General features: G+C 36.3%; 1 protein-coding gene across 17 annotated transcripts in view; it reads right to left on the reverse strand.

Moving 5' to 3' along the window:
• Positions 1–527: 527 nt before the first annotated feature.
• The window catches only part of QKI (QKI, KH domain containing RNA binding), a 160,383-nt gene continuing 133,938 nt past the window's right edge, over positions 528–26,972 (reverse strand). For 3 of the 17 annotated variants that reach the window (XM_080584786.1, XM_080584795.1, XM_080584794.1), the window contains 4 exons: positions 22,466–22,553; positions 19,917–20,189; positions 17,197–17,271; positions 528–12,568 (listed from right to left, as the gene is read on the reverse strand). In XM_080584786.1, the coding sequence (XP_080440912.1) occupies positions 12,552–12,568; positions 17,197–17,271; positions 19,917–20,189; positions 22,466–22,553 (453 nt within the window). In that variant the 3' untranslated portion in view covers positions 528–12,551. Of the gene's footprint in view, positions 12,569–13,112; positions 18,043–19,916; positions 20,214–22,465; positions 22,554–26,972 lie in introns of those variants that run through there. The other 14 variants (XM_080584796.1, XM_080584793.1, XM_080584784.1 and 11 more) reach the window with 7 other exon arrangements.

Here is a 26,972-nt window from a genome sequence, read left to right on the forward strand (position 1 = left end):
CTTGTCAGAGCTGCTGCTGCTTTAATTCTTGTAGTGTGTGTGTGTGTGTTGGGAGGAGGTGAAAAAAAAGGGTGACAGAAAACGAGGAGTTGTAGAAAGGCTAAAAAAAAAAAAAAATAATCACAGCACCAGAATTGCACCCTGTTGTTTTACTGACAAGATGTGTAAGTCCTTTCCCAGATAATTTAAAGGCAAAATGAGACTTAATTGTGCCAGTCCTGATGGCCCAGTCTGCGTGCATTGCAAATTACTCACATGAGCAGCCCCACTGACTCCACCTGAAGTATTCTCAGACGTGCACAGTCTGGCTCACAGTGACTAGTGACAGCAAACTGTAAGGGGAGAAGGGATGACAAGGGTGAAATTGCTCTGAGGCAACATTATTTACTACTTCCCTCTCTCCTGAAACATCAGAAGTTTAACTATTTCAATCACTGTTTTCACTGCTGTTTTAAACCAGACACTTGCTAGAGTGGCAATCATTTGTTTCAAAGTTTCCTCACACAGGGAAGTCAAGACGCCAAATCTAGAGTAGGAGAAAGTCCTACTTCATTGATTTATTATTATCACTGTGATGTACATGACAACTAACATAACACAGGTGTTTACTTCAAAAAGATAAAATCTTGAAAGACAACTGAGGAACTAAATCCCCACTTCTCACCTTCCACTGTACTGGGGCTGGCCAACAGAAAGCGTTTGGTTGCCAGCTGACTTGTGGTTGAGCATGACCAAGAATCAATCAGCTAATATTGGGCTTTGTTGGGACTAGTGGTATGACTGCTTATATGATTTTGATTTTGTTTTATACCTATGACCTGGTAACGAGAGCTCTTGCTTGAGAAATCCAAAGTCTTGTCTCTCATAAACAGCATTTACCTTTTTCTTTCAAAGGCAAAATTTCCTTCACTGCAAAACTGGCATCCCAAATGTAGCTGTTCACAGCTACAAGCCTGAGGCCACAAGCACTGTTGTTCTTACAGTAAATTTAATTATTTTAAGGCACTTCAGTTTCAAAAATCATACAATAGTCTGAGAACTGAACAGCCAGAACCTCAGGTGATGGCGTAAGAGACCTGGTGTTTTTATGCTGACTAGTTCCCAAGCACAGCCAAGGATGAGCGATACTGACAAAGTAAAAGGCAGCATCCAGCACACAGACAAGGATTTTTTAAAAAGTTAACGTGATTTTTAAGCTCAGATCTCAAATGGAGATGGTGTATTTCACAAGTATCATCTCCTACAACCAGCAACACTTGCGCACCTTCATTGAACAGAAATGCAGAACGCTGCCTCACTGCATCCTTTCCAGCCCCTTGAGTTTACCATGTATTTTAATAGATCTGTATTTGTAAAGGGCATCATGTATTAAACCATCACTGTGTTGTAACTGTATTGGGATAACTCTACTCTAGTTAGTCAAAAGCTCAAAACAGTGCAACCTGAGCGCACAAACATCACTGAGAGTATCCATGTGCTAGACTCTTCAGCACACTCTGTGAACACCGACGAAGACTCGGGGCAGCCATGCATTTTCCTGAAAAGCAGTAGAAAATGTAAGCAATCTTGGTATTTTGCCATCTGATGACAGTAACAATCCAACAAGTAAAATGTGATGCATTAGATACTCTTGTACTATTATCACGTCTGTCTTGTCTCCCACATCATACCAGCAAATTCCAACTCCCACCAATGCAATCCAACTTTGCCTATTCTGCAGGCCCTCACAAGCACAGTGCATATCCCCACTTTTACGTTCCGCTGGCTAAGAGACAAAGAAATGCTGCTGGTGCTTGTAGCTGCACCTGTGTCCCTTCAGCTCTCCTCAACCACTCTGGCTGTGGGAACGTGTAACGCAGCTCAGTCCAACCGCAGAGCCTGCGGCACGGAGAAAGCAATGAACATGGATCAAGCCAAAGCAAGCGACGGCCATCTCTGGTGCTGCTGATACACACCGAGCTGATTTGGTCTGAGAGTACGACTCGGCTGGTTGAGAAGATTGTGCGATCTTTTTATTCTGTGGGCTTGACTAAGTAAGAAGTCAAAGTTATTTTGTTTTGCTTATATCCTTTATTTTTAAGTACTTTCAAGATCGTAAGACACTTGGACACCATGCAAGAGAGCGCTCGGCTCTGTTCTGCCTGAGAATTTCAGTCCTGAATGCAGTTATCCACATCTGCTGCTGCTAGGGTGTTCCTACCAACCTCATTTCACAGACATGGAGCTGAGGTACACAAGTTCAGAACAAAAGCCACAAAGGCACTTGCATGAAATAGCGCTGAGCTTCTGCATGGAGAGCTGGGAGGGGAGTTCAAGACTGAAGCTGAGCAAGGCCCACGGATGTTCTACCTGTGTAGTGTGACCAAGGACATACCCAAGCAGCTGAGCCACTGAAGGGGTGACTGTGGGTGTGCTGAGCAACTGGGACGTATTGACCAGCATGTCCTGCTCTGCTCTCGAGCAGGTATGTTGTCTGCACGTACCAGCAATTTTCTTTTCACTGTTCTTGATAAATGTGGACAAAAGAAGTTAAGATGATGGTGCTTTCTCTTATGGAACAATGTAACATGATTTTGCTATTGAAAACCCAGGTAATCACACTTTCCCTATTTCAATATCTGGACAATGCTTAATTCCTGCTCCAGGCGACTATGTTTTTCTGGATGTGGCTGCAAGGCTCCTGCCCAAAGTTGCACAAATCATCAGTGATGGAAGAAACATCTCAAACCCAGGTGCTCCAAGTGATCAATTTGTGTCCTTGTCACCAAGACATTGCTCTTCTTCTGCTTGGATTGAGTCATGCATATTTAAGCAGGCTTTCTAAAAAGTCTCACAATTTGTAAATTCTGATTTAGACCTGAAGTCTTTGTTGCAGTCTTTCTATAAGTGAACTGTACCACCTGGCCATCCTAATGAAGGTAAACTTGGCCTATGAAGCATAAGACAGCACAGGGGAGGCAGGGCAGAACCTCAGAAGAAAATAATGTGAAATTCAAATTAGGCTGAAGAAAGGAAATATTTCCAATAGAGAAATTAACAAGTTTGATTAAGATAACAGGGAGATACGGCAAATCAACTCTTCAAGGACTGAGGCAATTTCAATTTTCTTCACTTAAAATTAATCTATAGTCTCTGATGAACTTCTTGTCAACATAGTCTGGGCTTCTTGACAGTGCTGCTCTTCTTCACATTTGTCTTCTTCTCCTGGCTCACACAAAGTCCAAATTAACTTTATTAAATCTGTTCAGGACAGCATTCAAAGTTCTGACATGATTGTATTCTTTATCTTCTTTCAATCCACATAGGTATACATTTCCTATTTTCTCTCAGAAACAAAGCTGAATTCCACAGAAGATCTGCTTCATTCATTGCCTTTCAGGGAAAGAATCAAAATGGTCTCATCACTAAGGTTATACGGGAAACATCATCCAAGAGCATGCAAGTAACGGCCCCGAGGCCTCCTTTGCCTTGTAGTACTGGATCCACTCTACCAACGATCCAGAGATGTACTAGAGTAGTATGCATGTGAAGGTCTTCAGATTGCAACCATGTTAAAAATAAGACATGGATATTGCCATCCTAATTAACATATAATATCTCAGAATTGGTAAAAGATGTTTATACTTTTGGAGATTAACAGGTAGGCTAACAAAGAAACTAGGTTCCCTGCACCCCAGTTTTACCTCGTATTACACAATGATTGAGGCCAAGGCCTAAAACATTCCTTTTAAAAAGGCTGTGCTCCAGGAGGAGGCATATTCATAACTGATTTGCAGTATCTTGTCATTTCACAATCGGAGCTGTACACGTCTCAGGTACAGTCTCAGTCTCAGTCACATGAGAACTACCTTGTCCATTGCTACAAATTATCCTGCATCAGATTCTGGAAATCATAGTTCAAAGGGTGCACATAACTAATAAGATAAATACTACGCTAGTATTACATTGTGCATTTCTACTGCACGCAATACTTTAAGACTCCAAAATAGCCATGCTAGTACCTTTATTACACAGTAATACATTTCCCATAATAGTTTTGCTTACTCAACCTGCCTTTTTACTGTACTTGCTTCAATTTAAAAAATACTCCTTTAAAACACTACCCTGCAAAGTAGAGACTGATTGATCTTCAAAAGACTATGAAAGCAAACCAGAAGTAACACCAAGACAAAGTAATTGCTTCATTGACTGACCTATGGCAAGAGGACCTGGGACCTTCTAAGTTTCAGGTAGTAGAAGTACCACCTGTTTGAGAAAGACCACTCTCATTATACTGAAAGTCAACAGAATTCACTCAGAAAAGGTCCCAATAACAAAAGTCACTTCTCTGCTTAGCCTTTTGTCTGCAGTGATTGATAAATATATAAAATTTAGGTTTTTTATTGATTTGATTAGCATTTCATTTAGAAAATTTAACTTCATTTACTGATGAGCTGCTAAAATGCAATGTTGAGAGATGTGCCTGTATTTGGTATTTTTTCTTGAACCTCGCACCTCTGAGTTTATTCAGTTTACTATTCTAAGGAGTCAATCTTGCTGCTGGATAGAAACACTAAAAATGGAGTGGCAGAAATGCAAAATGGCTAATGTACTACTGTACTATTTTATAACAAAGACTTTAAAAGGTATTTGGGGAGTTACCCTTTTATCATGTTTAATTTTTAGGAGAGAGAAACTCAACGTGAACTAGCTGTCAGTTGCCTAGTTTTTGACTGCAAACTTGTTAGAGATACTAGGAAAGCAATTAGTTGATATCACTACTTTTACTGGTAGATCTGAATGGCAAAGTGAAAGGCATCATTTCAGACACTGCATTTTACACTCTTCAGCAATAAAATATACTCAGTATTATGACACTGCCAGTCTTTAAGTTTGTATTTCCTCAATGAGACTACAGAAGCTGTAGTAAAAACATTCAGGAGAAATATAGCAGGGTTAGGCCATCAGCCACAAACATAACAAAACACTTATGCAGACAACATTGGTAGATGAACAATAAAGCCTGGTGGTAGAAGTATTCTGGTCATTAAATTCCACATCTAACATGAATTTGTAGACCAATAAATACAATTGCTAGCACAAATATGGTCATAGATAGGTACTATTGACTAAATTCTCATTGTGCAAGAGACAAGGAATATCATCGTAATTCTGTTTTCTGTGGATCTGGATGGAGTAAGGATGGGTTTGCACAGTGCGCATGTGCTAGATAGCCAAAGGCAGCACAGAAAGTGAGGGCATGCCCACACTTCAGGAAGCCAGGACTGCGGTGCACAGGCAAACTTGGGTTTGCATCCAGATGTCGAGGGGTGCTTTACCTCCTCGAGCAGCGCACATCTCATGCTTTTACTGCAGTGAACTACCAGGATTAAAGCTAGTTCAGATCTAATTGTATGCCACCAGTATGTTGAGACTCATGATAGAAGAAATCTGTGAATGCTAACTCTGCCAAATTTTTCATCCCTCCTAGAACAGTGTGGGACAGGACACGAACCCAAATGTTGGTATTTAGCCTCCCCTGCCCTATTCTACCAGACTTCTACAGATGTCACATTTAGCTTTACCTATTGTAGGCGTACTTCTAAAACACACAAAATAAACAGCGTAAGGTAGGAGGATTTTTTTTTTTTTTAAAGCAAATAGCAGCTTTGGTAAATAAATTACCTCAAAATATAACCAGATATTATCACATACATATTAATGAAAATATTAAAACACAACTTCTTCTCCAGAGTGTTTCTCACTAGATCCATACTAGCTAGGATGGCAAGTTATTTTCCTAATTTTATATAGTAACCAGAATAAACTAAAAACTGTATGCTAGCTTTAATAAAAAGTACTTCTTCTCTTATTAGCTCTAACACTTGTTACAGTGGTGCTTCCAGAACTATAACATCATCACCATCACTTGGTCATCCCCAAGAAATCAATAAAATTGATGCATCCATAAATCTATCATGCAAATGTATATTGTGTGTTTATGGTAAATAATGCATACTTGCTTCATTTACAGTTACAGACAACACAGCATATCCATTAAGCAAATGTAAAGCAAAAAACAAACAAAAAAATCCTGTTAATCAGATGACCATGAAAATTTGTCTCTTCAACAAATAACACCTTTCATAACAGTGCTAAAAGCATTAATGAAAATTGAAGTGTGAAAAATGTACATTCTTTATTCTGCTGTTTAGATACAGAATAAAATTTAACTTTTTCAGAAAATAATACTATAGCTACAGCTTTGAGAGCTGTCAATTTGCTTGAGGATAAAGTACATGCACTTTTTTCCAGTTATTTTATTGCACATAATGTACAGTCATAATTGGTGTTTTATTTACATGTGTTTTGGCAATGTCCATGTTTTTTTTTCCCCTCAGAATACATTATTTTGCACAAACAAAACCTTAAATGTTTCACACAAACTGCCATAATACAAGTAGAAGCATATATGTATATATGTATTTCTTTTTAAATTAAATCTTCGAAGAGTTTCAGATCTCAGCTAATCTTTGCCTTGGGAGTCAAGATTCCTCCCAGTTAGCCTGTTGTCAGAGACGGACATCCGGACTGCTGGCATCGAGAAATGGGCGCTGCAAGGACCCACCCGCTGCGCCTCCCGCCCGCTCCTACGCAGAACCGTACCACCTGCAATTAGTGCGCAGGCACATAGAAGGAAGAGCACTGTACTTTTGTTAACCAGTTTGATTCAACATTGATCACCATGCGTTAACGTTATGGCTTGTGTTATTTGAACAGTTTTCCATTAACAGGGCTTTAGAAAAATATATTTAGTATATTAAAAACAAATTCCAGTAACAATTATGTACTTTCACTCTAGGAATGTGTTATTCAGATTTCACTCTGTACAACATGCTATTTATGATGACTGCAATTGTTACCCAGATACAAAGAACTAAGTTTCATATACTCGTGAGTATGTTTCTCCCAAGTTACAATGATTTCTTAATGGGCAGCAACACACTTCAATGCTTCCCTGCATTATCAGGGCAGAAAACTTTTTAGTGGTCCCCCTCGGAGAGTCCCTCTTGGAATAAACTGTTATGTGCAGATTTTTTTTTTTTTACATGCTTTTTAAAGATCTGTTCAAATAAAATATCAAAATCATCAGTATACACTCAGCATATGTTCATTAAAAATCTTTTGAAAGATATCCCTGAAGACTCTTTATGAAGTATTTTCTAGATTGGTAGCACAGAAAAAAAAAATATTGGAGAAGTAAAATTTGTTATAATTTAGTTCAACATTTCACTTAAGAAATCAATAGCATTGCTGAGATTTCATTTTAAAAGGTTCTGTGGTGTTTTTGTTTACATTCTGAGCTACTTAAAAAAAAAAAAGAGGTTTATCCTAAGATTAAACCATTTTATTTGATGGACCAGCAACGCTCTACTTAACTTGAATGTATGATCTTTCAAATGTAAAGACAATTTAACCCCAGAAAAGAAACAAAAAAAACAACCTAGCTCCAGTGATGTAGCAATATTGAAACCATCCTCAAATTCAGTTCTAAAAATAGCCTGTGTCTTTCCTACAAGCAGGCAAAGTATAAAATAGTTAAATTTTCAGACAGGCACTTAGGTAAACTGAGAAATGCATTTGGTGGTCAACAGCAATTAGCATAAATTTTCGATTTTTTTTCTTTCCTTCAACTTTAAAGTACTTCAAAATTTAAGGCAATTTTCACTACTTTAAAGAATGAGATGAAAATGCACTGTGAACAAAGTATGACAGTAGTTCGTATCTAATAAAAACAGAAAACGTTAAAAATATTGCAGAAAAGTAGTAGTTGTAGAACTATTTTTCAATATAAGACATTATTACTTTGCCGTATTTGAATAGTTTCACTTACACCAGAGAATACTTCAGAGTTTAAATGCGTGCCTCTGATTAAATATTTTAATAATATAAACTAGCAGATCTGAAATGACACCTGTGCCATTACCTAATCAAAAGGTCTCAATGTTATCTGTTTTTTTTTCCACCATCTAACTGTGACTGACTTTTAGGATAACACTATATTCACCATCTGTTTATATTTCTGTACAAGTGAAACTATTCTAAATGCATTGATATTCTAGCTGTACCTAAACACTTTTGTAAAACAAACTAAAAAGTACACACTATTATAAAACGTCTTCATCATAGCTAACCTATTTTTCCTCCATAAAATAAAGATACATTCTATTTTAATTACTACATATAAGAACTTTTTAAAGTTTTCTATCACATAGATTTCAAGATGTGTAGTTTGAAACATCATAAATTAAAGGTTCAGAACAAATGCAAAGCCTCATTGCCTCATTGTCTGAATTTTTTACTATCTACATAAAAAAAATGGGGTTTCACAAGAACTGTAGGTATCTGAAGAGTGATCTACATCAACGATCTCCCTTGACATTAGCTATAACTGTCCTCTTAAGATTGCAAGTCCAGGCGGACTACCCAGGCTACGTAAAGGAGCCTCAGACAACAGAAGTTTTAAGAGAGAGAAATGTTTCTGTAAAAATAATCTGCATAGAGGTACAATCAAAACAGCATCTTCGCCATTTCAATTCCCTGCATTCGTGTTGCTACAGTCATCCACAGGGATAAAGATTACATAAAGGCAGCCTTGGAATTTGAAATGGCTCTTGCTAGGTAATTTAGTGAAAGGTGTGTTTTTGTACTTTCTGCAGTCATTACGAAATGATCCAGTCTGACCTTTGGCTTACAGAAATTGTACTCCCCTGAGCTATGCAATACTGATAGACTATTGCAGAAGTACAAAAAAATTACATAAAAATAGCATGGCATGAAGAAAATAAGGCACTTTTGGCAAGGAAAAAAAGATGATTTTGTATTTCAATGCACGGTAATTGCATCTAGATGTATTTTGTGCTTGGAAACATCCCACAATGCAACAGGTGCCAAAACCAACACATCCCAAATTGCTATGAGATTAACTGCAACCTCTGAATGGTTCAACAAAGAATCAAACTGGTTTCTGTACACCATCATGATTTACCAATACATTGGCATCTTTGCTCTTTTGCTGTGAGCTGAGAGTAATTATTTTAGAGAAAGAAAAAGAAAGTGTGGAATTAGTAATGCAGATGCTGAAAGGCAAGTGGCAAGACTCTACAAGAAGAATGCCTCAAAAAAAAAAAATGCTACTTTGTTCCCATATCTACTGGCACCTATTCCCCAAGGTAAAAGGCCAGGATGACCAAAGCCAACTTAATAGTAGTGTGCAGAATGTCAGCCGACAAACAACATAAAAACAAGTCACGTTGTGTTATCTGTGGTCACGTTCTTCAGGGTTAGTCCAGTAACTCAAGACTTTACATTCTTCCGTCTTTATTTGTTTACTTAATTAAACATGTAATGGTTAATAAACAGACATAGTCCAGAGTTAGTAGGTTGGTATTATAACATTTATTAAAATAATGCTATGGGTTAATAGAAACAGCAAAGAACCAAAGAATTAAAATGCAAGCTATGTAAAAACCCAACTAAAACCCAAATATGTCTAATGTATTCATCCAGTAGCTAACTAAAAGCCCAAGAAAGACAACACTCCCAATATAATAAAGTACTGCAAAACAATTGGCAATTTTTCAGTTATCAAAATTGTGGGTTTTGCATTTTGTATCCTTTTTTTTTTCTCAATCAGGAAAAAAATTCTTTTGAATGTTATATAACATACATATAAAACAAGATAGAAAAATACATTATAAACTTGTAACAATGGCTGTAAATACATTATCTTACATGTTTCTCATAGGCAATAGGTTGGTTATGGTACATACATAGCATGAAACTACTAAGATAATAAAGAATAGACAAATACATGTCATCTGTACGGTTACATACAAGCGACACTCCCATCTACCCACTCTAAAAAAAATTACATAATACTGTCAGAAAGAAGTCTTAAAACTACTTATTTTAATAAAGAAAAAGTCATTAAAGAATGATAATACTGAGAACCAAGGCATTCAGAGATTTCAAAAGTCATGCTTTTTAAGTTGATCCAAAATTTTGTCAACTAAGTTTTCAGAAGTTTGTTCAGAGCAAACATTACTTTCACATGTCACACATCTGTTTCATACACTTCCCCCCCATCCCCAATAAAAGACCTTTGATAAACATCTAAAAATGTCCAGGTTTTATCATAGTTGAGATGAAAGTGGATCAAATACTGGTATTGTTTTAGCAAATCTCTCTTCAAATGTTCGAGTGTCGCAAGTTTATTCAACCAACCAACCAAAAAAAAATCAAAATGGCACAGCATATACTGTAAGTAAAATCAACACAACTGTATGTGTAACAGGAAGACAAAGCCGGTGGCACAATAAACAAAAAGCTAGCTGAATACGAAAGGATGAATGTCTATTGCATAGTAAATAAACTGATAATTATTTCCAGGTGAGACAAGATGTTAGATGAGGTCACCATGCAGGTGCTTAAAATGTAAGCCCTCTTAGCTTACTATCGACCTTTCATTTGGAAGCTGTGAAGATTTGCAGGAGGAGAATAAGTTGACAAGAAGGGGAGTAAAGTTATCACCTGATATTTGCCAAGTTTAGTTCTGAGCCCCACACAAAGTAATACTTAATGTTTTTAGAATTAAATACTGTGCGTTCAACAGCTTCAACTCCTGTGATTGCCCAGCTACATAAATCTCATGTGGAAGCGAGGGTTAAAAACACAGTATAGCTGGGCTTCAAACAACTAACTGATGTCCCTCTCCTGCTTATCTTACAAAGGAAAGCCAGTAGGCAGATCTAACATTAATCAAAGAAAAGCTTAAAAATAAGTAACTTGCATACCATTCGACACTGCAGGAGCTGCTTACAAAAACTGGGGACATGCTCAGACCATAACTGAGGACTAGCTACGCACTTTCAATTTCATTACCTGCAGAACACCAGTTTTTCTGGATGACTCTGAAGTCTGCTATGTCTGATGCGTATTTATTCCAACCAAAAATCAAGAAAACTCATCTCCACCCCTGAACAAAAATGAAATACTTCCAGCTCTACAAACATTTCTCAGCTAATAGTCTAATTTAGAATGAGACAGTCTGTAACACAGAACCCTTTGGTTTACATTGCACAAGTACTGTATTAGCTCTGATTTGAGCAGTAGAGTTGTGGAAATAATGATGGGCTGGATTGACAAAACCTTAGCAAATAGTTTCCATAACGCGTTTTTGGCAAAGTCACATCACACTAATATGGCAAAAATCAGGTAATTAATATGGTCAACTCATCATTTGTCTTTCCTCACAGCTTCTTTTCACATACTGGGCGACTGAGTGGCATGCAGTAACTTGTCTGAGGGAGAAGCTGATTATACAAGACATTTGACTAAATGACCATGAAGAAAATAAGGCACTTCCTTTTCTTTAGACTTATTCCAATACTTAAAAAATAAAAAAGAAAGACTAAAAGGCTCTTTTGGTCTTTTGTTTCTTGACAACCACCAGAAAAAATCATTTAATGAAATAAAGGGTTTCTTTGTTCTTTTTTTCTTTTTTTATAACACTTGAAAGTATAAAATGCTACATTTCCAAAAATATATTTTTTTCTGCACCAGCACCCTTGTATAGTAAAAGTATCTACTTTTTTTGTTCATTTTGTTTCAATGCACTACACTTTATCTACAATTTCGTTACATGTATACAGCAAATAGGCAAGCATGGCTTTTACATCCTTAATGAATTTTTTTTTCTATACAGGGAGGTTTAAAAAAAATATTTGAACAGTTTGCCCAGTAATGTGACACATAATGCATGTACCTTGTTCTCATGTAATCTTCTGAGGAGATTAAAGTATGGTTAAAATAATTTAAACTTGGATTCGCTTTCATAGTGTTGCTGTTTTGTTCTCTGCATTAACATAGTTCTGAAAATTCATTGTGATCTGTTATCTCATGGCACGTTTTCTTTTAAAACATCCAATTTGGCAGGCAATAGAAAAAAGGCTGCAACTTCGGCCCTTTGAGGGCACTGGTAGTGACTAAACAGCACGTCAAATTTTGAATACTTTTTGGAATCCCTTCACCAATGACATCCCTGACCAAAGGTTCATGCATGATGCATCATCACACAGTACATTCAGAGAGAGCTCGGACTTCTTTTTTGAGAAGAAAAATATTCCTAGAAGTCTCTCACAGTAACTGCCTCTGTCATCGGTAGTTAAGGGACATCTGTCTCCATCTCGCGCGAGGCCTCCTTACCGTTCGCTTGGGGCAGGACGCTAGAGGATGATCAGTGCGGAGGGATGAATTGGACCTTATTGCTTTACTACTATTCAGTGCAGGTTCTAGAACCACTTTCACCCAGACAGGAGAACACAAAAAAGCGGAGTTGGAGGACAACAATTTCTTTGTCTGTTTTGTTAGATGGTAAGACGAACGGACAAGTGCCCCAGCTCGCTGCACTGAAGACAGGCAAGCAAAGGCGATTACCAGTTAACTGATCAGCAGGCAGGCATGGTCAGGTCATCATTGGGTGAAGAGTTCAGAGGTCAGAAGGTCATAGGTTAGTTGCCGGTGGCGGCTGGGTGGTTAGGAACAAAAAAAAACAAAACAAAAAAAGAAAGAAAAGATAGAGAAGAGATTAGTTCCAGCTAGTGACGGCTTAATGACAACATGAAAACTAATCACAACTAATAAAAAACAAGCATGTTTAATTCTGACATACTGATCGACACCATCTACGGAATGCAATAAAATCATGACAGCCCTCCATCATGATTTGGACACGGGAAGGAGAAGCCCGCTCCCACAAAACCGGTTAACAGGAGAAATAGAGATAAAATACGACTAACGACTAATGGTTAGTAGCAGTCGATGAAGGAAATTGGAAAACAACGAACGATGAACAGTTTTGGAACTCGGTCGGAAGAATTTGGAAACAACAGTCAGTGCACGGCATCAGTATCTGACTGCTATTAAGCATTAGTACCTCCCCAGGTGCAAGCATTAAGCAACTATTAATGATGGATGTGATTATTAATAACTGGTTGTTAAGAGAAATGGATCTGAGGGGTTCTCAACTTACAGAAACAATTTGGTTCAACAAACTAGGGGCCAAACAAGGGTTTTTTGTTCAATAAATTTTTTATTGCCTTTCATTTATTCTATTTACAAACAACATGGAATTTCTTGGCCTCATGATACAAAGCAGTACTAAACTGTAGTCTAGCAACGTAGGCATCATCATGGGAACCAGGAAACGCTAAGCCTACTACTTTAGCCAGCATCTTCCCGTTCCAAATACTACTATTTTACACATATAGGACACTTATAAAATGCACTTGCATGTAAACACTGTAAAAGTCCTGCCATTTTAAATTCTATACTTAAAAAGCTCTAAGTACATCAAAAAATAGAGAAAATATCTAATCGATACTAATAAGGCATTTTAAAACTACAAACAGCTCTCTTTATTCATTTTCAAAGCTAATACTCTGCAAATACAATAAAATCTGACATTTCATATACATTCCTGCTTTATATTTTTATATTTTAAAAGAAGCCACCTGTAAATACTATTTTCTTTTGCAAAAAACAACAAAACAAAAACAAAAAAAACAAAACCCAAAAACACAAACAAATTACAGTAAAACATAAAAAAGTTCTCAAGTGGAAAGTTATCATTCCCAATGTTCTTGAGCTGTTCCTTCTTTAATCATTCTCTCACATTCTCCTTCACCAAACTTGGTCCACTTAACAGTAGTATGATTTTTTTTTTTTCATTTTTATTTTTTAAGACTCATTCAACAGCTTAACCATAGCTAATAAATTCTGAGGTTGATAAAAGTTTTTGTACTGTTGCCATTTTGACTAAGGCAGAGGAGATGAAAGTGAGAAAGGTATTCAGTGCAAAGTCAGATTTGTGCCATTTCATAAAATGAAGTCCAGTAGGTGTAATATTCACAGATAGCATCGATTTAGCAATCTTTCTCGTGGGTTGATTTACCTTCACATAACAAAAATGGCCTATCATTTACGATACAGTTCATAAACACTAAAAAAAATTACTACTGTAACATAAATGAGACCACATGCTCCCTGATTTTTTTCAGAATCATGCTAGGTGGGATTTGTTTAAATTAAACGGCTGTTTCAAAAAATAAGCAAAAATAAAAATAAATATTCATGTGGCACAATCTCACCACTTTACAGGTATACTAGAAACAAAGACTCTTAAAGCATTTTGATACTGATTACAATTTTGATTAAATTGTATTAAAATTTATATATAAATTACGTGACAGTTGGTTTGGATAAAACATTCAAGAATATTCTCAGCATTATTATTTCTTGTGGAGTTTATAATCAAAGCAAGCTACCTTTTAAAAATACCAGTACACCTGTGATACATCCTCTGCCAAGTCTCTGGCCTTCTACAGTACACACAGGTTTGTCAACTGTGCAACACCATTTACAGTTTATTACAATTAAATCAGTCAGTCTCTCTGTTATATGCAAATTCAATTTTGTATTATTTATAAACTGGGGTTTTATTCTTAGTTAAAATGAGCTATATTTTTCAACCCTTCACCAATTCTAAATGCTTAGTTGTAAGAGAAAAACATTTACACGTTCGGGGATTCTTGCTTTAAATGCAGTGCTTATCTCTAGAAAAAGAACTATGCAAAGAATAAAAACCTACTTAAAAAGTGAATGCAGTAGTACTACAAAGTCATCTGAAAATCAATTTAGAATTGAAATAACCAACTTTAGACCCAATGAATGCAAATTTAATTTTAGCAACATTTAACTATATAAAAAAGTTTCTGCATTGAAAAAAAAAATATTTCGGTTTGCTGACATTGTTTTTTTCATGACTATAGCTATAGAAGTGTATCAGTGACAGAACAACCCAATAAGTGAAGATGGTAAATATTGATAGTAGATTAATTCTGCAAGATGATTTTAACGCATTAAAGAATCTGTTTTACTGCTGAATGATGCTCTTCAAATCCTTTTGTGAAATTTAAACCTGTGCAGTGATAACGTAGGATTTCAGATTCAAAATAAAATAAAGTACACTTGTAAAATTAACTTTGTGTAAGGTTCTCAGTACACCCGGGTATTATTTAGATGAGACTAAAATTAATATTCACCTGAAATATCAGCATGGTTTTCTTGCAGAAAGATAGAGGTATGCATGACTTATTCCATAGGAGATAAGCCATCTGTATTTATTTTTTAAATAGAATGGACTTTCAATATGGTTAAAGATGAACACTATATTATCAGAAAATGGCTATATTTTAAAACAAGGTGAAATGAAACCAATACTTTTTTTCAGTGACTTGTAAGTGGCAACCCCAGACAAAATATCTAGGCCCTTCACAATATATTTAAAATATGTTGACTAAATACTACAATTATCAAAGCAAAATAAAAAATGGTCTATGCTTCCCCCAATCTGTTCTTTACCAATGTGTCTACTAGTTGTCTCAGTCAAATATCTAACTAACCAATTAAGTAGTTTTTACTCTCACTGAAGCTACCACTGCAGATCAAGAATGACCTTTAGCAAAAACTGATTTTGAAACATCAAATTAAACTTTTAAAGAGAACTAAATCCTTAACACCCATCGCTCTTGTCAGAAGATAGGTTATAATCTCTCATTTTCTTTTTTTTTTTTTCTTTTTGTCAACAAGGGACATTATTCTGATTATGCCCTGTTGCCCATTGAGGAGTTTTCAAGAAATAAGAACGAGCCAATGGGCTGTAAATAGTGTGAGGTTCAAGAAGAAGCAATCTTCTGGAAAACTTTAGTAGTGTCTTGTTACAACAGCTTTACATTTTTTTGTAAAGCAATGATTCGTACATATGAAAGATAAAAGTGTTACATAAACATAACAAGTATCCAGGAGGGCCCTTTTCACTGTATTGACTGAAATCTGTGTCGTTTCTTGTAGTCAATTTATAGGAGGTTGCAAGAAGTGAAGCGTAGTCAGTGTTAGATGTCAGATCTGTCACCTGCATTTGGCTTTTGAGTATTACAATATCATGTAAGCCTGCACAGCACTGATTTTGATGAGAGCAGAATAATAATACTTGGCACATAACGCTTTGTGTCCTCAAAGCCCTGTACAAACAAGAACCCCCACAACACCCCTGTGAGGTAGGGAAGTATTATTATCCTTATTTTACAGATGGGAAAACATACACAGAGATTAAATGACTTGCTGAAACCCACACTGAGCCAGCATCAGGGATGGGATAAGAATTCAGGAGTTCCTGTGTTCAGCCCACACTGCTTCCTAGCCAATGTCAATAAACCGAAAATATCGCTTTTCTCAATAAGCTTAAATACTTCATTCAGGGGTCCAAAGGCATTGTGTTTGAGGAACAGGAGAAAAATGAAGATTTACTTTCCATTCAACAGTTAAAGAGAGATGCCCAAATATTGGATGTCATCTCACCAACAGGACTTCAAAAGTTGCTTCTCCTTCAGGTTACATGTTTTAGCAGCAAAAGGCAAATACCAGGAAATAGATTTTGGTAAAAAAAAAAAACCAAAACACCCTCCACTCCTCCACCCTTATTAATTCAAACTGAAACAACTTTTGAAGTATTATCTTCACAGCCCTTACCTTTCTGAATTCAGTTAGGTATCTGAGAACATGCATCCTCCTCATAATATACAGTACAGTGGCTCAAAAGTTTATTGGAAAGAAGGAATCTAAATCTTCAGATTTCTCCAGACACAGACAGGAGGCATTTATTCCTTTACTTCTTTCTCATTAAGCAACCATCCATTCATTTTATTTTGCAACACCAATCTGATATTTCCACACCAATTAAAAGAACAAATGGGGCAGGGGGGCTGGCACAAATTAATCACTGCAGCACTGAATTCATAGTGTTTCCTGATGCAGATGGATCTTTAAATAGTTTTAAAAAGGGAATCTGTTATAACATTTATATTAAATATATGACAAAGTTTACATATTTAATTGAGCTAGGAAAGCCAGGTTTACAACATTTTTAAAAAACCACAAGCATTCCCAAAGCTCTAAAATATTAACTATTCAGTTTTCTGAGGAAAAAAATAATGTCAAATGTCAAAATATGGTATTTGGTTAACCAGCTGTGGTGTTGCAAATCTCATGTACACTCAAAGCACTTCTTACGAACGAGAACTGCAGAACTAAACTAACCTCGGTCTGCGGTCACAATCCTTTGGTAAGGATGGACACGCATATCGTGCCTTCGAACTTTAGTAGCCACCGCACCTAGTTAAATTGCAATTACCAAGACAAAGTTAGAAAACATTCAAAGAAAACATTAACAGCAGGTTTATCAAAATGGATTTAAATGATCATTAACTACAAAAGTTCATTTTAAGAAAAGCAACAAGTTAAGGCACAGTAGTTTCAAATCTTAACCTTAAGAAGTTTATCTGTGCAGATTAATATTGCATTTATTTTAAACATCCTGGCCTTAACCTGTTTAATCCATTCATTTACAATCCCAAAATTACAGTATTTCATGAAATCTATTAGACCCAAGCACATTTAAGCTTTACTAGTCACATATTCACTGAAGTGCCTTTCTTGCAGCAGGACTATTTTAAATAATGCCATCTTTTAATACTGACAATTATTTGCTAACCTTAAGATCACTTCCAGTTCTACCACAAAAAGAAAAGTTTTAGAGCAATTCTTCAAGCCTACAGATTGTGATTTTAAACTTTAAGTCAATAAGTATGAACTGCAATGAATTAGGTGATTAGTAAAGCAAACACTATATAGAACACTTAGCAGTCAGTATACTACTATACACTCATAAATTACAGCTACTCTGTAATAATAGGGGCTAATCCAAATTAATAGCACTATTTTATTTTAAATCTATGTGCAAAAAAAGTGCAAGTAAGTCACTGACTGCTAGGCCAAGCTTTTTTCAAGGCTGCTGAAACTAAGCATTTGTTAAAATTCAGATCTGATGAAGGATCAGTTTAAGACCGTTCTTGAATTCTTAGCCTTTCGTTGGGAAAGCCATACCTAAAGATAAAAGGAAGGGAATTAAAAGTTAGTCACCAACTAAAATTTGATCCCCACATCAATATCCCCCAAACTACTAATAGGGACACATTTCTGTCATTTTTAACAGAACTATTTTAAGACATCTTAGAAGTCCACAAGAAAATGGACAAAATATAGCATATTGTTTATGAGCGTGAGTGTATTATAAGGCAGAACTCAACCAAAACCTCATTTAATTCAATTCTCTATGCAATTGCTCAGATTATAGAGCAGATGTATTAGTCATCGATTCTGTGCTACATAAACAGGGGTGCGGTGATTTTTTTCCTGTCTTTTCCCTTTTTTTAGGAAAGTTTATTTAGAGAGATCTGTTTTAGCTTTAGCTACCATTTCAGGAGTAATTCTCCCCTCCTCCCTTTTTATATAGAATTCTGTGAGAAATCAATGAAAGTTCCCTGCATCATATATTAATATATTACAATGGAATGATGTATTTCTTTACTTGATATTAACCAAATTCAAGAAAGGGCACTGCCACTAACTAACCAGCAACTGATAGCTACTGTGACGACGACGCCTGTAACTGCAACATTACTCCAGGAGATATTGCAAGTGCCAGTACGGACTCACAGATTGGGGGTGGGGAAGCTGGGGAGAGCATGTACATGCTTGTGGGAAATAAAAGAATGATGACGTTATCACATGGTCCGTAGATGTTGGCTATGGGATAATGGAAAACAGCTGTAAGTTGCTCAAAGACAGACCTACTACATACTTCTGCCCTACTAAAATTTTGTTAGTGGCTCACTAATTCTGAAAGGTAGAAGTCTGAAATACATTTTCTTTTTGACTGTACAAAGCACACATACAGAAAACACAACTATTCACTGTTTAAGTGAAACACTGATTTTTTTTGTGATACTTTCAACAAAATATTGACTTTGAACCTTATTGTCCAGTGTTCATTAGAGATGTTTAGAATCTGCGTAAATCAATAACTGCCACTGAACAAACTAAGATCAAAGTACTATAAAATCAACATCATGCAGCACCAAGGTCATATGCAGTTCAGAACAAACTAAAGAGAAAAGATTATTTATATTCTGCAGAGCGTAGGGAAAGAAGAAACTATTGGAACTGCTTGTTCCATATTGACCAGTTAACTAAATTGTCACGGCTGCTTTATCATTCTCTCCCTCATACAGCAAGCCAATGGCCTGAAATGTTAGGAATGACGGACATTTCAATCCAATGTATATAAAATAAGCCATCAGTAAAGTTGCTGATTGTACCATCCTTTGCTCAGAACTTAAGTTTCCTTTATATATTTATTCACTGAAATTATTTTCTGCTTACAAAATGATTAACAGCTTTCCAACGCTGAGGAGAGATTGATCAGATGTGTTCTAAATGTAGAAGCAAAAACCTAAGCAAACTGAAAAAAACACCTTTCAATTCTCTCCACTTTGGCTACTAAAAAGATACAGCAAAATAGAAAGTTCTCTCTTCCAAAGATAACTGGAAATTAATTTATGCTGAAGACACCACAAGCAAGTCAGGTATTTACTGGAGAACAAATTACATACAATAGATGTCAATGTCTGTTGTTTTTTTTTTTTTCTTGTCAATGTATCCACCATCTAGTGTCACACAAACATTAAGATTTTGTTTTCAATAATCTTACTAATACACTAAACACGTTTCACAACGCAAAACATGTTAAAATGTTTGAGTTACACCATTGGAATAATTTTCCTAGGCAATTTTGATATCTCTGAGATAGGAATATAGCTTCTTTTTTTTTTTTCCTTTGAGACGCATGACCTCTATATGCAAATATCATGAAAGCATATGCAATGTATTCTCCAGTCATGTGCAGATAAGAGTCTTACCTAATACACCACTAGGTTCAATAGGATACTCAAGGATTGATGTAGCTGGTGCCAGCGTGTAGGGGTATTCGTACGGGGTGTAAATTAAACCAGCTTCAGGTCCTGGTGGCACTATTGCAGCGGTGGGATGAGGAGTTCCGTTTGGCATGACAGCGGTTTGTATTTGTCTGATCAAAGGCATTATGGTAGGGCCAGCTGGCGTAGGAGTACGCAGGGCAGCTGGTGGGAGAACAGGCGCAGGCCCAGTAATGATCCTTGGAGCCTGGGCTGTTGCTGCAAGAGAAAAGGCAAGGGCTGCTACAGTAAGCAAAGAAATTCAGAGGAAAGTATGGAGATAGCAGTACAAAACGTGGAAAGAATGGGAAAAAAGGGGAAAAGTAGGAAAGAAGAAAAATAAAAGGAAATCATTAGTACATGCGCTGATCACACAGTGCCAAAGCACACCATTCAAATGCAAACAGCTTTCCATTTTCCAGTGTGATTAAGTATGAACATGCAAAATAAAAAAGCCATTGTAAAACAGTGAGGTAGATTTCTCAAACAGGTTACACAGCACAAAAGCTCCATTTAGACCACATTTCTTCATTTATGCTATAAAGACTGCATGAGACTGAGATGCATGCAGGAGATACAAGGAAAATACTTCATAATCAAATACAGAGTACAAAATGTAGTGCAACTATAGAGTCCACAGATACTCAGTTATGCAGAGCTACTGTATGAGTTCTACAGTTTTGTATCTCTTATATTGTATTTAAACATATATACAATTCCAGTTTCCAGGATCAGTGAAGTTAAAGAGGATCTGGAAAAACAATGCATCTCCGCTCCTACTGTAGCATGAATGACATACTCTAAATGTTTTTCACATCAATTTTCCCCAAATACAACATGTTCTTTGTCACAGAAGATTACTACGGTCTTGCTTTTTTGTTTCGTCTTGCACAGTGCTTGCATATTTAATTATTTGAAGCCTGTCAGCATACTATAGGAACAACTTCTTAAACACTAACACAGATCAGCTGGTAAGAGTCAATGTTAAACTGTTTTATTCTATTGCTTAGAACAAAGATTTCTATGCACTACTGCTGATCTACATTGATTTAATTAACTTACAGGTGGTCTGAGAAGAGAAATGCATGGGAAAGATTTTCATATTTGAGAGGGTGGGTTTTGTGGATTTATTTCAAAAATGCTCAGGCAATGTAGAATTAAAAAAAAACACCAAAATTTTTGTTTGTTTTTATACTAAAATAAACCACTATGGATTTCACATCCTCCATTTTCAGTAAAGTCAAAAACACAAACAATGAAAATGTCTTATAACCAAAATGTGAATATTATTGTGGAAATCTCTAGTCAGAAAATGAAAAAAATCCATCATCCCACTTATACTGTTAAAATAGACTGATGGGAATAGATCAGACAAAGAAATCGCTCAGATTAATATAAAGATTTCTATGCAACAGTTTGCATCAATTTATTCTGAAAGCTATTTCACTCATAAATTTGCAATAGATTGGGGATTCAAATAGGTTTAAAACTGAGCTAGCTTTAGATATTATGATGTTCATTAGGGGTGAAGATTTACCACCACCATTGTGGTGGTAAAAGCCCTCGCTTACGTATCTTTTTGAATCAGAAAAATTACACTGGTGTAAGCACTCTCAAATTGGCCTAACCACATTCCAAGCTTTAAACATATTCAACACTGAAATGGAGTCTGTGTGGGGAAACAAATTTGCAAATATCAGTAGGCCCTTAGTGAAAAGACTGATTTATCCGTGCTTACATTTGACATCTGTATCGTAGCTACAGCAAAAGTTTACTTTGGAACAGTATCAGAAACTACACTTGCAGAAGCAGAAATTAGATTTTAATCTAGAAAAATAATTTGTATCACACATAACAGGTATATGCTGTTTTTAGTAGGTGTATATAATTAATTTTCAAGTGTAAATCTGCACATACTTGCGTTTGCAAAAGCATCTCACACAAATCTAATGGAAGAAATTGTAAAAATGGCTCATTACATCACTGATCCCTGTGAACTCAGCAGTGAAATCAGTTGATGAATTGTTGGAAAAAACATAACACTAGGGGAACACATGCAAGGCAAGATGAAAGGAAGGAATATAATACAGAAAAACGTATTCACAGTATCCTGAACATCTGTAATACTTTCAAACTGAATCTCTAAAAACATAATTGAAAAGGAGTCCACTGCCCTTTATATTAAGGAAAAAAAATAATTGTAAAATAGAAAAATCTGGCTTAAGAGTTGAATTTTGTTTGAACTATGTATTTGTAAATATTTCAGCCCAGACATGTTGTTCTTAAAGAAACACATTAACAAAAAACAGAAACAACAACAACAAAACACAAAACACCAAAAGACTTGCAAAACTTATCTACAGAAGATCATCTGTAATGACTTCCTACTGTTTTCCTACACAGTTGTTACTGTCCATTTACCTGAAAGTAGCTTTAAGAATCAAAACCTTCAAATACTACTGTTGCACTGACCCTCAAGATTATAACATGCTTACGTGATTTGATGTTGGCATCTCTGTAGGTGCCATTCAGAATTGCAAGCTCCATCAGCTGCATCTTCTTAAGGCTGTCTTCTCCTTCTGCCTGTATATGAAAAGATGGAAAGAAAGTCAGGCTTATTAATTTACTAGTGCATAAGATCTAAGGGACGTAGAATAAACTGCCTGCAAGTTTTAGCCAAGGAAAGTATCTGCTTACCCATTACTGACAAAACCTTTATGTTTTGTTAATCTTTCCTTAAAATTAAGTACAAGTTGTCTGTTTCCTATCATTAACTGGTACTGATACATATCTTAGAGGGTTTTAGAAAAGTCTCATACCATAAACTGAAAAAAAAATAGTAAAATAAAATAAAAAACTGGGTTAAATTTAAGTCAATGCTTGACAGAAATTATTTAGGTAAAAAATTCTCAAGCTTTAGTAAAAAATTTTACATACTATTAAACTGATCTTTAAAAAAGTCTACTATCGGACCACAGGAAGAATAGAAACCCAAAGTTTTATGTAAATTTTGATTTATTGTAACATGTTCCACTGTACTTGAACCTAACTACTCCTGGAAAAAATAAAAATCTTTGAGCAGCTTTTCAAATATCAACAACTGCTATATTGCAGAACTCATAATTTTGGAACACGTAGATGTTGTCTAATGAGGACATAACTACTGTTTATACAGTATACATTATCCTTAATTTTTTGTTTCAATATAGATGACTTGACTGAAGTTATCAATTCCTCTGGTGTCTTGCAATTTGCATAAATATGCAGTATTCAGTAAAAAAAAGCAAAAAACCCACCACCCACCACAGAAAAAAACATTAACTTTTTCTGTTACTAATAAAAAATATTATAATTAGTACAGTTCTGAAGACCAGACATTTTCTGATCTGTTTTTCCAGAAATACTACCATTTGTTTAGTCTACCTCATATCAACCAGAAAACAAGATAATGACATAGGAAATCCAGGAGAGACAGTTAGATACTTTAGTGCTGAGTTACCACCTTGCTTCTCACGTTGTCTACCATTGCTGAAAAGTCTCACTCTTGGGAAAAAGGGTGCAGCTGAAATGTGAGCTGCATTTCTTAAACTGGTTTCTTGATTTTTTAAATTTTATTTTAACCGATCTTGTCTATTCACATAATAAATGTCTATTCACATAAAAATTCCAGATATTTGGAACAGGATTTTTAAATGTAATGACAACCTAGATCATAAGATACTGTGCCATTCACGGAAAATCTAACAAAGAGATTTCAGAGATAGTTGTTCACCTGTCTTAAACAACAACTCCAGCAGATGGTTTGAATTCCGACTTTCAAAAGGACTAGTGATTATGAAAAATACAATTAAAAAGCCACAAAGAATAGCGATCACCACCAACAACCTAAAAAAGCCTACTAAACTTTGTGTCCATTACAGCACTGCAATACTGAAACGTCTCCCAAACAAGTTATGAGTTGATAGGAATATCCACATGCAGTGGTTCCAAAGTGAACAGAAACATTTTCAAACTAGTTTAAAGCAAAATATTGTTATACATACTTAACTGCCAAAACATGGAGGAAGTAACTTACTAAATTGCAAAACAAAAAAAGAGAAAGTCTTAAAATTGCATTTAAGCAAATAAACTACTAATCAACACAGTAAGATGGGTCAAAACTACTTGGGTCAACACACTTCCAGATGCCAGAAATGAAAGTCCTAACCGTAATACTGAGGATTTACCTAAACACAAAAAAATTACAAACTATCAATTGACATTATTGTTAAACATACAGAATATATTAGAAGAGTTAGATGTTACTTTATCTATTAAATACTGTATGACAGACCAAACTAACACTAATATTGAAAAAATAAATGCACATTCAATTAGCATTTTAACTACAAATTAACTGTGCAGTTAAATACCGTACTATCCAGATACCTCAGATTCCACAATCATTAAAATTAGACTCTCTGGAATACAAAATGTACTGATAATAGCATGCTTAATATGACACTCTCAGAACAGACTTACAATTTACATGCAAAGGATTTATTTATTCATTTTAAAGAATTTCTTATTCCACTGCATCATCACTGGTAAATTATCTATACTGTGTTGTCAACCATGATGCAATAAAAGCAATTCCAAATCTATTTTTCTATCCAGAACTCAAAGACTTTCGTCGTTCTGGATATAGCTTCATTTCTCCTAATTTATTTTGGCAATAAAGATTTTTAATACATTGATTCCCCTTTTCCCCTCCACCCATAATGGTTATTCTTTGCTATTGGCTTTTTGCTTGTGTTTATTTATTTAACAGAAAGTATGTAACAACAACAACAACAACAAAGCCCTACTCTCAATGTCACCTGCATCTCCCATATAGTTCCATCAGTGTTACTAAAATTGCATACTTCCTCCGAGTAAGAGTTCGGGTGATTGATCTGAGACACTATTAATGAGTCTCAGTAAATGCTGAATCTTACATTCCACTTGCTAGGATAATTTTAGTAACTCTGTTATCCCAGATTTCAGAGCATGGTAAATGTTTTCCAAATGTAATTATTTATAGGACAAAACTTTAAGATAGGAAACATTTTTTCCCTTCTGGCACCCCCAAAGGAAGGGCTTACAGCAATTTAAAAGCAATAAAAGACAAAGTAATCATTCTTATAATTCTTATTTTGGATCTTTAATTTTCCTATAGGTCACTATGCTTTCTATGAGAAAACATGTGGCAATTATTTAGATTTTACAAAGTATGTTTACAAAAACAATAGCGGTCCTTACAATACAAAAAAGACTGAGCCCTTAACTTTAATTTTGGCGATTTAATTCTCTGCAGTACTGCTCAGCAGTTGATAAAATTTTTATTCTTTTGAACGGACTCCAAAGCATAGTTTACAACATTTCTTTTTGGACGGTATCAGTGATAGTTCACAGGTTCAAGATGTGGACTTGCACTGCCAGACATTAGCGCTGCCTTTCAACTTTTGGCATTTGGTTTTTCAAAGCACCTATTGCAGGGGGAAAGCAAACCAACACACACACACACACACACACACGAAAACCCCCACCGCTTAAAAACTTGTTCATCGCTGACCACAGGGCATCTTGCCGACTCCTCCCAGAAGATGGCACTGTTTGTTGCTCGACGCCACCACCTCCAGCCATGGTGCTCAGCACCCTGCCGGCACCGCTCCTCCTCCTGCAGCCCCTCGCACCCCGAGGCCACCATCTCCCCTCAGGGCACTGGCCACAGAGGCGGTTAGGAGCCCTTCAGATACCTCGGCGTGGCCTTCGACCTCTCGTTAGGAGCCCTTCAGATACGAGGGCACGGCCTTCGACCTCTCGTGCCAAGTTCTCTACTTGATCGTCATCCACCCATAGTCAAAACCTCAAGTTTCCAAGAGATGGGATAGCGAAACGGGCCCGCGTTTCCCTGTGGCCTAGCCTCTCGTCACTGCTGGCAGATGATCAAATGAGGCCCGTCGATGCAATCCATCTTAGCTGCAGGCATTTCTGCAGGCACTCGCTGTTACAGCAAAGAGGTTGCAGCTGGGATACAAAGGCAATCTCTAAAGGGACAGTACATTACCTGTACAATAGCTACAACAAAGCTCAGCCGTTTGTACCAAAAGGAAGCTACTTTGAGCAAACATCAATAAGGTCACTTAAAGCCAGATTTGCATTACTAAGTTGAAGCTCAAGTGATTGACTCAATCCTCTCATCCTCTTAAATCTTCAGTGCTTTCCTTGTATTTCTCATGTGCAATATAACATGCTGATTAAGAAAAAAAAGCTATCTTGAAACCCAATTCTTTAAATGCAAGCACTTGCAGCTGCTCTCTGAATACGCACACTGAAGAGATGCAGTAAATCCTAACAAAGCCAACTACGTGCAGACAAGGGTGGCTGCTGCTCTGTCAACACCAGGCCAGCACTCCTCTCCTCACAGCAGCTCGGCCCTACTTGCACTAGCAGTAAAAAGACCAAATGCCTGTGAGCACCATCATTTTGAGCACCTGGTTTCCTAATATTTATCAGAGTAGGACTAATGGTCACAAGGTTTAAAACGCTAGTAACTGCTAGTGTCACCTACACCAAGCCTCTCTGCTGTACTTATAATATTTACCTGGTATTAAAACCAATGGAAGTTTCTTTTTTTATTGGCACGGTTTACAATTACCATGTTGCTTTTTTCATTCCTACAAAAATACACAATGGAATATTAAAAACCATCTTGACTTTGCCCCCTTCTAGAAACACAAAGGGGTAGCGTCACCTCACTGAGGTGAAAAAGAGACAGCTGTACAGACAAACATCTACATCTGAAAGGAGGTTTGAGGCCCATGCTGGAGATCCCACAAGAACCTGTGGAACACTTCCCAAAACATAAGAATCCCCCCCAAAGATATGCAATGCTCACCATATTGATGCCCACCTAGAGCAACAATTCTCCTAGATTGGGTAACACTGGCCGTTTAGAAGAAAATTGAGAAGCACCATTAT

Source organism: Anser brachyrhynchus, assembly GCF_964034855.1.
Source record: "Anser brachyrhynchus genome assembly, chromosome: 3".
Classification (NCBI taxonomy): domain Eukaryota; kingdom Metazoa; phylum Chordata; class Aves; order Anseriformes; family Anatidae; genus Anser; species Anser brachyrhynchus.